This window comes from Anolis carolinensis, chromosome 1 (genome assembly GCF_035594765.1).
Source record: "Anolis carolinensis isolate JA03-04 chromosome 1, rAnoCar3.1.pri, whole genome shotgun sequence".
Taxonomy (NCBI): Eukaryota; Metazoa; Chordata; class Lepidosauria; order Squamata; family Dactyloidae; genus Anolis; species Anolis carolinensis.
The window spans coordinates 309,644,766-309,660,705 of NC_085841.1; the positions used below are offsets into that span (position 1 = coordinate 309,644,766).

The 15,940-nt window shown below is 38.1% G+C and overlaps 1 protein-coding gene across 2 annotated transcripts in view; it reads left to right on the forward strand.

Moving 5' to 3' along the window:
• Positions 1–15,940, forward strand: part of rgs6 (regulator of G protein signaling 6) — a 315,892-nt gene that overhangs the window by 234,843 nt on the left and 65,109 nt on the right. For both annotated transcript variants that reach the window (XM_062968089.1, XM_062968090.1), the window contains exons 12-14: positions 271–332; positions 10,548–10,658; positions 13,926–14,051. In XM_062968089.1, the coding sequence (XP_062824159.1) occupies positions 271–332; positions 10,548–10,658; positions 13,926–14,051 (299 nt within the window). The remainder of the gene's footprint in view (positions 1–270; positions 333–10,547; positions 10,659–13,925; positions 14,052–15,940) is intronic.

The window sequence follows — 15,940 nt, forward strand, 5'->3', positions numbered from 1 at the left end:
CATGATTGCAATGCTCTGTGCATGTGTGAATATTGGGGCCTTTACCCACTTATTCAGAATGCTGCCACTAATACGATGGTAAAGGGGGAGGTCTATGCTTCCCAGTTCACTCCAAAAGTGTACCAGAGTTTCCAGGAAGATTTGTAAAGAAATCAATATCTCTCCATGCATGATGGTGTAAGGCATTTGAACTATGAAAATAATAATTGTCACAACACTCAGTATATGTTTACTACATCTTTAAGAGCTGTTTTCATTTCCTTTCATCAGATAACATTCCTGAATGTGCAGATAGACAGACACTGTTTAAAAATGTCTAAAGTAGCAGAAAGGTAAGTAATCTGATTCATACTATTAGTTGTTGCTGTACTGCTGCTATGTCATTGTATTGTTTCTTCCTCCTATGGGATTCAATACAGTATTTGCAAAAGATAAAGACTTAGATTCACGAGCTGCTTTCAGATGACACATTTTCTGATTTCTAAACCATGATTTGGATGATCTAGGATTAGTTGTGTGTGGATATGGACTCTCTTGCTTAATAGCACACTTCCATGTTTGTATACCAGTTTTGCCCGGAATTGGAGACTTTGCTTAAGTTGTTTTGCCACTTTCATCCTTTGAAATATATAGTGTACTGCACCAGGTATTCACAGGAAGGCTCCCATTTAAGCTCTAACCACAGCATGACTTCCAAGATCTGGTGCCTTTAGCGAATTTAGACGGGTTCATTATGTGAAATTTGCCAAAGGCAAAGACCTCTCCTCTCGAAGTGAAGATGACCTGTCTTGCATTTTTGGGAAACGTCAGATTAAAAAGAAACAGAACTAATTGCCATTCTGGACCAGAATGAAGAAGGCGGGTCCAGGAAAACATCTTTCCACCATGTCTCCTGTATCAATTTAATGATATAATAATATATAATAATATTATACTATACTAATATTATAATATATTGTATATACATGTAATATTAATAATAATATGATGTAATACAATATAGTCGTATAATATATTGTATGTATATATACTTGTAAACAGCCCTGAGTCCCCTTCGGGGTGAGAAGGGTGGGATATAAATGTCGCTAATAATAATAATAATTATTATTATTATTATTGACACAACGACGTTGTATGACACAGCAAACAAGATAGATATGCTGGATTTCGTTTCACAAAATCACAAGTCGAACACTTCCCAAGTGTCTAGGACTGTGTGATGTATTTTCGGATGATGCGTGCAGATCCCAGTAAGGTGGCCTTTTGCAGTTGGCAGATCGTAATTTTGTCAATGTCTATTGTTTCCAAATGCCGGCTGAGATCTTTTGGCACGGCACCCAGTGTGCCCATCACCACCGGGACCACCTGCACTGGTTTCTGCCAGAGTCTTTGGAGTTCAATCTTGAGGTCCTGATAGCGGCTGAGTTTTTCCTGTTGTTTTTCTTCAATGCGACTGTCACCTGGGATGGCAACATCAATGATCCAAACCTTGTTCTTTTCCACAACTGTGATGTCTGGTGTGTTGTGTTCCAGAACTTTGTCAGTCTGAATTCGGAAGTCCCACAGTATCTTTGCGTGTTCATTTTCCACAACCTTTGCAGGTTTGTGATCCCACCAGTTCTTAACTGCAGGGAGGTGATACTTGAGGCATAGGTTCCAATGAATCATTTGGGCCACATAGTTGTGCCTCTGTTTGTAGTCTGTCTGTGCAATTTTCTTACAGCAGCTGAGGATATGATCAATGGTTTCATCGGTTTCCTTGCACAGTCTGCACTTTGGGTCATCAGCTGATTTTTCGATCTTGGCCTTGATTGCATTTGTTCTGATGGCTTGCTCCTGGGCTGCAAGGATCAGGCCTTCTGTCTCCTTCTTCAGGGTCCCATTCATGAGCCAGAGCCAGGTCTTCTCTTTATCAGCTTTTCCTTCAATTTTGTCAAGGAACTTTCCATGCAGTGTTTTGTTGTGCCAGCTGTCAGCTCTAGTTTGTAGTGCGGTTTTCTTGTACTGGTTTTTTGTCTGCTGTGCTTTGAGGAGTTTCTGATTTTTGACTTCAATCAAAGCAGGTTCTTCACTTTGTTTTACATATTCTGCCAGGGCATGTTCTTCTTCTTTGACTGCTTGTTTTACTTGCAAGAGTCCTCTGCCCCCTGATCTTCTAGGCAGATACAGCCGGTCAACATCACTGCGAGGGTGCAGTGAATGATGAATGGTCATGAGTTTTCTTGTTTTTCTGTCCAAATTGTCCAGTTCCAATTATTATTATTATTATTATTATTATTATTATTATTATTATTATTAAGTTTAGATAACATGTTTCCCCTGACCAGAAGAGGGCCTCTTCAGACAGCTCAAAGCATCTCTACAAAGCAATTTCCAACACCATTATGGTATTTAAACAAAACAAACCACCTTCTTCCATTTCTGTTGTCCTGATAATTTTTTTGTAAAAAAATCATCCCACTCCACTCAGCTCAACAGTGATTTACTTCAACTACTATTTGTAGAGAAAAAGATGGGTTAACATACAAAATAGGATGACTTAATATTTTGTGCAAGAAGCTTGATCTGGAGTGTTTGTCCCCTCTCTGGCATGACAGCAAGGAGACATCAAAATCCCCCACTTTTCAACCTCCCAGAGTTCCTTGTTATTTTGTAATGTAGCAGAAGTCTGCTCAGTTTGAACAGTGTTAAAAAGGCAGGATCATTAACTATTGTTTGATCTTGGTTTTTTTTAAACCCAAAATGTAGCTTAAGTCAGGAATGGTCCAAATGGAGCTCTCCAAAGGTTGTTTAACTGCAATTCCCGTAATCAATTATGATTAATGTTGGAAGCTGCAGTCCTTCCTCTGCAGCACCACATTTTGCCCACTCCTGTTTGAAACAAACCAGTTCAAAATGTAAAAAGGAATTTTGCATAGTGTAAAAGAGAAAGCAAAAGATTTTGTTTCTTTTTTGTCGCTACACAAAAGGAGGAAGGCAGAATGAATAGAGATCATGAGTCCAAAATTCAGACATTTAACTCTGAACCAGGTATTAGCACAGCCTCCCTTTGTATAATGTCTGCCAGTTGTTTTGATCTATATTTCCCAACATTCCTGATCATTGGCCATGCTAGCAAAGGCTAATGAGAGTCAAAATTAAAAAAAGAGGTCACCATATTGGAGAAGGCTGGTTTAATGTTACATGGAGTGAAAGGGGGGATCCTTTCTGAGTGAATTAGGAAGAGGGGACACTTTAAATGCTTTTCAAGGTCATTTGACCTTACAGCTGAAATAAAATGCTGAAGTCAGCACAGCCAGATCTGTTGATTAGGAGAGAACTGTGATTAAACAGTAGTCTTTTCAAAGAGAAACCTCATTTTAATGGCTTATTGTTTCAGTTGGGAATGTAGCAGATTTGCAAATCATAACGCATGAAGACCTCTTTTTTGTGATCTGTGCAGCATTAATTCACCAATTCCTCTTTGCAATGTTTTAACTAATAGAGGAGACCTTGGTAAAAAAACAAAAACAAATTGCAGCAGTATCAAATCAAAATGCTGCCCTAGTTTGTACTCTGTGTGTGTTTTGAACTGGAACAATTATCATGGACAGCTATGCAAAATACTATGCTTTTCAACTGATGTGGTGGAAAACCGATAATTCTAGCTCCTAAATTTTGACAGTGGTATGTTGACAACAAAAAAAACCTCTATCATAAAAACACAAGAAACATAATGACCACAAAAGTGGTCTAGAAAGCTATTTAAAATAAACAGCAACCTAGTGTGATCTAAATAAATAAATAAGCATTAGCAGCAATAGCAGAATAAAAACCAGCAAAGCAACAAAGCAGGCTTAAAATACTGTGGATCTTAACGTGATCTTAAATGTTTAGTGATCTTAAAATAATGTTTAAGTGCTTGAAAAAAAAAGTTCTTCACCCAGCTTAAAAACCCTCATAATGTAGAATCATAGGAGTTTCGGTGTGAAAAGCATTCCATGATGTTAGTACCACCAAAAGAGCCCTTCTCCCTGCCATACATAGCCTGAGAAATAAGTAATTCCAGGATTCTTAGGAGAACCACACCCATTAAAAACTGATGTACAGGCAGTCCCCAAGTTACAAAAATCTGACTTACAGATGACTCATAGTTAAGAACAGGGGTGAGACAACAGAAAGTGAGAGAAATCTACCCTAAGAAAGGGAAATTAACTAATTAATTTAATTAATTTAAATTAATTAAGAGTTATTAAGTGAAAAAGTTGTCTTCATTAAAGCTTTATCACCAATCCTTGTTTCCACAACAAGCCACATTTTTCAAAATCCAATTATCACATGGATAGAAAGTGAGGTGTATATGGCTGGAGTTACACTTTAAAATCTCCTGTTCCGACTTACAAATAAATTCAGTTTAAGAACAAACCTATGAAACTTAATCTTGTTCATAACCTGGGATCTGCCTGTAATGTATAAATTCTCAGCAAATTGATGTAAAACCAAAACAAATTTGTTATATAAACTGTTATAATAAGGGGAGTGACCAGAGCATGAGAACTGACATTCCACCCATATGTTAACCATATAAACGTTTTGTATGAGCACACATGTTTACATATATTTAAAGATATAGGCCCCATCTCCGAATAAGAAATCAGCATCCTAATAAAAGAACTGACCATATCCCCTTTGCTTCCATAAGCTCCAGATATGGTCAAATGTGTATAGAATTGCCTGTGGTTTTTTTTGTTTTTTTTTTTAAAAATGCTTAATGCACTTACAGATTCATTCAAGGACAGTTTTGGGATTTGCAAAAGATTCCCTACTCGACATGGGCTCCTAAAACTTCTTATTTTTCCTTTTTTCTTTTTTTCTTCTTCTTCTTTTTTTCCTATTCAAGCCTTTATATCTGAGTATTTATTGTCGCTCTGTGCTGCTTCCAAAGTGGGTTTATATCCACAAAAGCTCATGCAAAAATAAAAAACCAATTAGTTTTAAAGGTTCTACTATATGGCTTCCTCCCACTTCCTTTTTCCTTTTTATTGTGAGCCACAGTAGTCATGAAATGCAATTAATGAAATGAAATAAGACAAGGAGGAGCTAAAGGCCTCAAGGCTTTATTGGTGGAACCTGCATTGGTTATGGAGCATTGTGATTCTAATTTCTTCTGATATAACAACGATCTTCCTGTGACAGTGTCAAGAGAAAACATGTTTGCACCACCAGCTGCAGCATTTATGATCTTCAGATTGCATCTATACTACATGGGTTAGCCTGGGCAAGGCAACATTGCAGTGGAACAGGTAGCCAATGTTAGGAACTTTGCTTCCACTTCTTAGATTTGCATTATACTTCCTCACAGTCACATGGCTAGAGCTGCAAATCAAGCATGCAAAGACATTACATTGATACATTAAAGGGAACTTCTGCATTACAGAAAAAGTTTCAACACATTGGTGCTGAAAATCACATTGAATTGATTGTCAACATTTGCCCACGCACTTCTGAGTTTTCAGTTGTTTGCAGAATTTATCCAAGAATGTTACCCTTTACACATGTCTGGCATTTGCTGTAAGGGTTTTTCAGAGTAAGAATTGAATATATTGTTTTCAAATGTAACTTGGCATTTTATTCATTTTGTGTTCAACCATTATATTTCTATCCTTCCTTTCCTCCAATAAACTCTCGTATTCTCCATTTCATTCTCACAAAAAATCATTGAGGGAGGACTGACCAAAGAGTGACTGACCAAAGGCTCAAATGAGTTTTGTAACTCAGTGGGGAATAAAATATGGATCTTCCAAAAACTGACCCAACACCGCTTACAATATGATCCCCATATCTGCAGAGATTATGTTTTTGGACATACTACAGAAATGTAAAACTGCAGATAATAGTGAACCATATTGAAATGAGTGGCTTCCATATTGTCGTGCAGAATGATGTAGAAAATGTCTACAGAGGACACTTTTCTAGCATTTTTAGACTGATTCTATGGTCAACTTGTGGTGGAAGCACTCCATTGAATTGCATTGATGACCTAGAAAATGTGTAGAGAACATACCTCTCCAGTATTTCTAAATCCCCTTCTACACTGCCATATAATCCAGATTATCAGATCAGATAATCCACATTATCTTCTTTGAACTGGATTATATAAGTCTACGCTGCCATATAATCCAGTTCAAAACAGATAATCTGGATTTAATATGTCAATGTAGAGGGGGCCTAGATCACACAGCACAACTTTATAGTCAACTTCTGGTGGAAACACTCCATTGAATTAAATTGAGGACCTAGAATTCATCTAGAGAAAATGCCTCCCCCACATTTCTAAGTCCTCTTCTACACGGCTGTATAAAATCCAGATTATCTGCTTTGAACTGGATTTTCTAGCAGTGTAGACTCAGATAATCCAGTTCAAAGCAGATAATGTGAATTATCGGCCTTGATATTCTAGATTATATAGCAGTGTAGAAGGGCCCTAAGTCTTCCAGCACAACTTTATGGTTCAACCTCTGGTGAAAGCATATCTTAAAACACAACTTAAACTTTTCCTCTCACAACCCCTTTCATCCTGAAAAATATTTATGTGACCCTTGGTATAGGTATATAAAATAGATATAAAAATCAAACATTTCCTGATAACAAATTAGCATTTTTAGGCTTGCTAAAAAGGCTGATTTTTCTTTTTATGAGGTTTATGAGTCCTTTATAAACACTGCATAACAAATTTGAATAATGCCAAAAGCAGCCACCAAGTGATGTTTAGAAATTTTTTACCTTGAGTATTATTATGAAGCGATAGGCTTCAGCTGGCTAAAGATTAGAAAATCAAGCTTTACTTAACCTAAAGAAATGTAACCTAAGATTTGGCTGGCATGCATATTTATGGTGTGAAAAAGGTAGAATTAATAAAGATTTCCACAAACATTCCATTAGAGCAAGTTTATTAACAATTTGGAAAAGATATAAGGTGGAGATGGAACAAAAAACCCTGTTATAGCAACATTAAATCCACTTTTTAATGAGGGAACAGAAGCAACATTAAATCCACTTTTTAATGAGGGAATGAGAACTTATAGGGAGTTCTTAAAGAAAAAGCACTGGAGACTAAAAGGAAGAGAAGAGTTAGGGATAAATGATTGATTTCGCTATTGCCAATTATACAACATATTTTTAAAAGATAATGAAGTAGGATTCACTAAAAGAAAATAAGAATTGGAGAATATTTTAGAGAACAGAAATAAGGGATTAATTTCCAGATTATATATGTACATATTAGAGTACAACCTTGAAGATAATTGAATAAAAATAGTAATTATCTTGTGCTCCAAAGATTTGGGGGGAAATATTGAGTTAGATAATTGGGAATATTTTTGGGAAAGAGGATTTAAATTCTCAATAGCAGGATCTATTAGAGATAACATGTATACAAAGTTTTATAGAAGCTATGTCACACCTGAGATAATAGCTAAAATAGACAAATCTCACCGGAGAGATTGTTGGAGATGTAAAGTACAGAAAGGTACCTTTTTCCATGCCTTACAGGTGGACCTGTAAGTTGGTACAAACTTTTTTTGGGAAAAAGTGATTAAAGAAACAAATAACATGATCACTTAAAAGGTTAGGAAAAATCCAGAGATATAGGGTTGCTGTGTGTTTTCTGGGCTGTATGGCCATGTTCCAGAAGCATTCTCTCCTGATGTTTTGCTCACATCTATGGCAGGCATCCTCAGAGGTTGTGAGATATATCCAGAGATGTGTCTCTTAGGGCTATTTGGTGAAAAAAATCAATAAAGAAGATGTAGAAATCTGTCAATACAATTTTGTTGCAGCAAGAATAATAACAAATTTTTGGAAAGGGGAAAAAGAGCTTTTACTAAAGGACTGGAGAGGAAAATTATTAAAATATATCCAAATGGCTCAGCTATCCAATGGCATATGGGGAGGAAGCAATGAAGATTTTGTTAAGAAATGGAGGCTTGAAAGTGATGAACATAATTCAAATGGACAATTTGACACAAAAAATAAGAGAAGTAAAGAAAAAACTGATTGGTCAGGTTTTAAAGACTTTATTCAAAAAAATGGCATTATTTTAACAATAGATTTGTCTTACGCCTGAGGGACAAAGATATTAAAGGAAAGCTGGACTCTATATAAGAGACAAAATAATGGGAAAAGAACTCTTAAATGGAGGATGGGAAGTCATCACAATCCTCAACTTTTTCCTTTTTTTGGTTTTGTGTTTTTTTCCCCTCTGTGTGTGGTTCTTAGTTTAGTCCCTCTCTCTTCGTTCTCTTCACTCTTTGCTTAAGCAATTTATGTTTTCCCACTGTCGCTGTACACTATTTTAGAAACTTTAATAAAAATTTAAATGCAAAAAAATATTGAGGTTTGCATTCAGATATCTAGAAAAGGAGACAAAACAGATTTCAAAGTACAGTAGAGTCTCACTTATCCAACACTCACTTATTCAACATTCTGGATTATCCAACGCATTTTTGTAGTCAATGGTTTCAATACATTGTGATATTTTGGTGCCAAATTCGTAAATACAGTAATTACTACATAGCATTACTGCGTATTGAACTACTTTTTCTGTCAAATTTGTTGTATAACATGATGTTTTGGTGCTTAATTTGTAAAATCATAACCTAATTTGATGTTTAATAGGCTTTTCCTTAATCCCTCCTTATTATCCAACATATTCACTTATCCAACGTTCTGCCAGCCCTTTTATGTTGGATAAGTGAGACTCTACTGTGGTCACAAGGGGAATTTGTTAATGTAGGATAAGAGTAGGTTTTTTGTGGCATTAGTTTCACATTGGGTGGTGTTGGAAGTCATGGGTCGTGGTTCATGGGTGGGGGGAGGAGGGGGGTTCAGCGGAATGGGATATCTGTATTATAGTATTCAGTTATCTTTAGATGTTTTTCTTACTCATATTCTGTATGCCACTAATACATTTAATAAAAGCTTTAAACCAAAAAGAATACCTTTTATTGTTCCCAAATTTTGGGACCCCAACATCAAGCTAAGGGGACCCTATTTAGGATCAGGACCCACAGTTTAAAAAGCAGTGGTTTAGAATTACACTGAAGGACCTAGAAAATATTTTAAAAGTATATATTTTCCAAACATGAATAACTGAATTTATATGTATTGGTCCCACGGATTCATGAGTTATATTATATGTGTAAATAATTAATTTGTAAGATTTTCCACTTAAAACTACAAACACTCTTTTGATGGTATTCTCCCATAAAGCATGTAGCAATGGCTCATGCAAAAAGAGGATGAAATAGTGGCACATATCCTATCCATAAGAACACCCATTGAAGACGCTGTTACAATTAGACATTTTTTATATGCGATGAATATTTTAAGTAGAATATTAGCTAATAAGGTCAAACAAGTGCTTTTGTGCGATTGATTTCTATGAGACAGTTATGGATTGGTTAAACAAATTAAGGATTGGCAAACCAAACTCTCTCTAGTAGAAATCGATGGCACTAAGAAGTACTAAATTTTGATTGAAATATATCCAGTAAATTAGTTTAATAATATTATTATCACTCATAATCACATTATTGTTTTTACTGAAACTTAAGCAGAAGTTACATTGGGTTGTTGTATGTCTTTCGGGCTGTGTGGCCATGTTCCAGAAGTATTCTCTCCTGGCGTTTCGCCCATATCTATGGCAGGCATCCTCACAACCTCTGAGGATGCCTGCCATAGATGTGGGCGAAACGTCAGGAGAGAATACTTCTGGAACATGGCCACACAGCCCGAAAGACATACAACAACCCTGTGATCCCGGCCATGAAAGCCTTTGACAACACAGAAGTTACATTCATGTGTATCCTAGTAGACCAGTGGGTCCTGTGGGTCTCAACCTGTGGGTCCCCAGTTGTTTTGCCCCTCAACTTCCAGAAATCATAACAGCTGGTAAATTGGCAGGGATTTCTGAGAGTTGTAGGCCAAAACACCTGGGGACCCACAGTTTGAGAACCATTATGGTAGACTTTAAAAGACTTGTTGTTTTCCCCTCAGCCTCATAAGAGGCAAAATACTATAAAACAGAGATGATGATGATGATGATGATGATGATGATGATGATGATGATCTTTAAGGAGGGAATTCCAGAGGCAGGGAGTGGGACGGGGATGAGAGCCTCCTCCGCTGACTGCAGTGCCCATCTTGGTTTATATGTGGAGATGTGGTTAGTTAAATAGCCTGGGCCCGAACCATTTAGAACTTTATAGGTAAGAACTGACTGCATAGCCCATAAAAATAAGCCTTTATATTCAGCTTTTTCTACGATTGGCTCCTAGTGAAAGCTTGTCCAGATTCCTTATTTTTCTCTACATCCCCTCATAATATGGCCAGTAGCCAAGATGGAGTTAGTGTTAAAAGTGACTTTTTGTTCAATCTATGTGACTACTTTGTGGCTTAAATGTGACATTTTCAATTTATGTATAAAGGAAATATACTGGAGGATTTATGAACAGTGTATAAACATGGTCTCCTTCTCTCCTTCCCCCATTTTTTTCTCTCCTGTTAAGCTTAATTACTTACTCAGATCAGTATATTGAATACGATCCTTTTATAACTCCTGCGGAACCTTCCAATCCCTGGATAAGTGATGACACTGTGTTTTGGGACTTAGAAACAAGGTAAGAAATAGATGTTTTGAAAGAAAAGCTTTTGTTCTTCTAAGGACATATCAATACTGACATATAATGCAGCTTGGAAGTAGCTTGGGAGGAACCGGTTTCACTGCATGGGTGATTAGATTGACAGATCTGGTACTGGTTTGAGGCCAGGTTAGCCACAGGACACAAACTACTCTGCAGGAATTTCTTTTCCATTTTCAGGAGAGATGCTGTGTTTCAGCAGGGCAGTTATTTACAATTTACTTCGCATTTTGCAGAATCAATTTTTGCCTGGACCTAAGATACACTGGCATCTGCTGCAGCACATTATTTGGCTGAATTCAGATTTTTCTGTGACTTTTTAAAATGTGGTGTATGTCTTTGAATGCACATTGCAATGAGAATTAGCAATGCACTTTTTGTGGTCACGTGTCATGATGTGCGTTGTTCATGTTCAAACACAGATAGCCAACATCCAAGTCCAGAGGTCATACACAGAGAGTTCTTGAGTCAAAGCCTAAATCCACATTTCCAGTCAGCCCATGTCTATGTTTCAAGGTCAAACAAGCCAGTAAGTAACAGTATAACTAATTGTAAGACAGAATCCAAAGCACTTAAGTCATGTTCCAGTCCAGAGTTCACAAAGCCAGTCACACAATGAGTTCACAATAACATCATCCAGTAAGACAACGCCTCCAGTGACAAAACTACAAACTCAAGAGTCTTTTATGCTAAGGCCACAGGTGTTGCTTGTAGATAGCCTGTTTCTCAGCTAACCTGGCGGAGCCCCTAGTAGCAAAGTGAGTTGAACCCTAGTTCCAGCAGACTTCTGATTTGAAGGTTGGGTTGCTGACCTGGTTCAAATCCAACCTGGGGAGAGTGTGGATGAGCTCCCTTTGTCAGCTCCAACTCTATACAGGGACATTAGAGAAGCCTCCCACAAGGATGGTAAAAACATCAAACATCCAGGCGTCCCCTGGGCAACGTCCTTGCAGACAGCCAATTCTCTCACACCAGAAACGACTTGCAGTTTCTTAAGTCGCTCCTGACATGAAAAAAAAGTTAACCTGACAGACTTGCGTTAACTGAGCTTGCTCTCTGCAAAATTGAACATGAGAAGAATCAGTTAATCCTTCAGCAGCCTGCCTTGAAATGCCAACTTCTGCTTGCTCCTGCTGCTGGGACGTGGTAACAACTACTAAGGGTTCTGCTTCTGCAGCTACTACACTCTGCTGTGCAGGCTTCTGAAACCTGTTGACCTGCAGCTCCAACCACTCGTCCTCGCTGTCAGAGATGACCAGAACACCACTACAGTTTCGAGTTTCCTCAGAACTGTATTATAGTGTCAGTGTAGATGGGACTTAATACACAGCATTTTCTCCATGGATTAAAATCATACCAATATATATCAAAAGAAGAAGCAGGGGGAATAATTGGAAATGCCTTTGGCTCCCTGTCCACCCCCAATCCTCTCTCCAAACAGTTGTTCTAATGTGTTATTATAGCAGCTCTTGTTGTGTACCATCACCTCCATATATGTTGCTTTACAAAACAGATCTCATATTTGGTGTATGGAACACATTGTGAGTATGGTATCTGTGCAAAATAACCATGTGCATATTTGGCACAGAATAAATTTCTGAATAGCTTTTATGTGAGGGAAGCAGCATTTTCTGTTCAGAAAATAATACTTCTGATATGATATAATTACACAGCCATAATAATATAAACCGTTATAGTTAAAACATGTTTTCTACTGAAAACATCTACATATCTACATGCACGCTTTGTACAGAATGAGCATCTCAACATTCAAGAATCAGTTTTTCAACCATTTTCCCAATATGTTTTGAATATTCTTTCCATCTTTATAAGTTTCATAGAACATTTTTCCTACCTGCAAAGTTCGTATGAGTTATGGGTGCACTATTTAATATTTGTTTTTTGTCATTCTTTGAAAGTTTCAATTATGTTTAAACAATTCTAAATGACTGTGGCTGTGCTGACTATGGGATTTTTTTGATCAAAAAGGCAATTGTTCCAAGCTCTGCCCCAAGAGCTGCTGGGCTCATGTCAGCAGGAATGGAAGTGACAGTAGGGTATTCTTCTGACAGGCTTAGAATGTGACTATATAGATGTCATCCTAAAATAGATCAGTTAGTCTTAAAAATGCCATTAATTCCCACCATTTTCTTTTTATAAGTATATCATGATGTCCTTGCTCTTTGAGCTGAGGTGTTTAATAGGGGAATTGGTTCGTCTGAGAATAATACAGCTGCATACATATTTTTGCTGGAATCATATTACTGTTAGAATTTCATGCAAACACATAAAGACAGTGTTTAAATGAATGTTTATTATTCTTTAAAAAGTCTCACTTAACTACAGTCAGCCCTTTGTATCCGTGGATTCTGTATCCACACATTCAGTCAGTGATTGCTTGAAAAGATCCTTCCTGCCTCCCCCAAAAAATCCAAAACACAAGCCTTGATTTTGCCATTTTATTTATAGGATGCTATTTTACTACGCCACCAGGCATGTAGCCAGGGGGAGGGGGCTTGAGGGGCTTCAGCCCCCCCCCCCAACGAAATTCTCAGGGTGTTTTGCGAGAAGGTCTTACATTTATTATTTAAACTGTTATGTTTATTCATATCATGATCTGATCACCATGCTCAATATATCCCATATGCATGGGGATATTGGGATAACGACACAAAAAGTTTGCTAGGGTAGATTCTCTCTCACTCAGACTCAGAGCCCTCCCGAATCAAAATCCTAGCCCCCCCCCCCCCCCCCACAAATCAAAATCCTGGCTACGGGCCTGTATGCCACTGTATATAATGAGACTTGAGCATCTACAGATTTTGGTATCCACAGTGGATCCTAGAACCAAACCCTAGCAGATGCCAAAGGTCCACTGTATTAGTTAGAGATTAAAGTAGAGTCAGCTCAAATGCTGGAGATTTTACTCTCTTGGGCTACTGAGCTGGTTCTTTAAAGTGTTAAACAAGTCTTTTCGTTTGATATCACCTTTGTATCCATAGGCATCACCCTACTTATCTTTTTCTGACATTTTGACAGGGTAACAAATCACCTGTTTGCATATGCAATTTCTCTATTCTCTGAAGTCAAAAGGATGTATGTATTTTTGCCAGTTTAATTTGAATTGTTGCTACTCATCCTACACCTTTGCTGAACTTTCTGAATTAAGTTGTCACAGAGAAATGCTTGAAGACTTCCCAAGGAGGCACAGGCTGATACTTCTCTTTTTCTGTTCACTTTTCATAGCAAAGAGCCTTCTCAGCATCGTGTCAAAAGATGGGGTTTCTCTATAGATGAAGTGTTGAAAGATCCAGTGGGGCGTGACCAGTTCCTTCGGTTTTTGGAGTCAGAATTCAGTTCTGAAAACCTCAGGTAAAGGTTCTTCAGACAAACTAAAGAATCAAGGTAAAGGTAAAGGTTTTCCCCTGACATTAAGTCTAGTCATGTCTGATGCTGGGAGTTGATGCTCATCTCCATTTTTAAGCCAAAGAGCCGGCATTTTCCTTAGACACCTTCAAAGTCATGTGGCCAGCATGACTGCTTGGAGCGTCATTACCTTCCCACTGGAGTGATACCTATTGATCTACTCACATTCACACGTCTTCAAACTGCTAGGTTGGCAGAAGCTGGGGCTAACAGTGGGACCTCACCTTGCTCCCCGAATTCGAACCGCAGACCTTTAGGTCAGCAAGTTCAGCAGCTCAGTGGTTTAACCCATTGTGTCACCAGGCTTACTAGCCAAATTACAGCAGGAGCAAAATTAAACAATTTCAAGATTGAGGGTAATATGCAAGATACTAGATACTATACATTCGCTTAGTAACTAGGCTAGTCTCTCTGTAAAAAGAAGGTTAAAATTAGCCAGTAAATAAGAAATTTGCTAAAACCCTTATTAAAAGATATGCTCGCAGCATTTTTATAGGAACCATTTGTTTTCCATGCAGAAGAAGGTAGTTTTAAATGCTCCAGGAAGATTCCTGTAATAATGGGACGGTCTGATTGTTCAGAATTTCTCTTTCATAATGGCTTTCATATTCTTATCCATATTCTTCAGGGAAATGGTAAGAAAGATGTCTGGAAGAAGTTTCCACCACTTTAACAAATCATGAATAGTTCTCTTGCATCCTTCTTTGTTGTCTACTTAAGAGTTAGTTGTAAAAATGTGTTTTGAGATGTCAGGCAGTGAGGTTGAGCAAATCTAGAGGACTTCAATCCGACAAACTCCTGCGATACGTTCTCAGCAATTGCCATGAAGGGTCTTTGTACGTACATTCCAGTCTCATTGAAGAAGACTGTGGGAATGCTGGGACAACTTTTGGCCCTAAATCACATTCAAGCATATAAACACATTTAATCCTGATAGAAATCCTTAAATGTGTGTACCTTTGACCTGGACACTGGCCATTGGGGGATGCAGCTGAAAAAGCAATTTAACAGGCTGTTTATTTTCTATACACTCTGTATAGTATTCCAGTCATGAAGCTGGGGACCAGAGTCCGGACACAGACCATTTCTCTATTGATTTTGCCCCACAGTGCCTTTTTACTGTTATTTCCAGTGTGTCAAAAGAGATTCACAGCCTGGCTTTTTCAGCTGGCTAGCAGCAGGTCTTCCGGTCATACTGGTACCTTTGCTGACAGAAAATGAGTGAAAGAATGTAGGAATGCTGGTGGATCCTCTGGCGTTTTTTTATGAGGAACTTTATAACATATGTGCTATAAATTACTAGGACTTTGCACACACATTCCTATGCCCATGACCTTCCCTTATAACCTCCTTCAGTTCCTCCCCCTCTTGCTCTTTTTTCTTGCTCTCCCAAGCTCTTACACCTGTGCAGCTGTTTATACTGATGTAGAAGAAAAACACTTTGAATTGCATTGCCACAAATTTGAAGAACCTGCTAGAGCTGGAGGAATCAAGGGGAGGAAACTCCTGGCCTAGTAGATGCTGCAAGGATTAGAGTTTCTGTCATCTTTCAACATTAGCTATGCTTTTTTATTGTGTCAGAAGCAACTTGGGAACATACTGCAAGTCATTTCTGGTGTGATAGAATTGGCCATCTACAGAGACGTTGCCCAGAGGATGCCCAGATGTGTTGCAGGGAGGCTTCTCTCATATCCCTGCAAGCTAGAGCTGACCAATGGGAGCTCACCCTGTCTCACGGATTTGAACCAGCAACCTTCAGGTCAGCAACCCAACCTTCAGGACAGCAGTTCAGCTGGCACAAGGGTTTAACCCATTGCGCCACCACAGCTCTATTA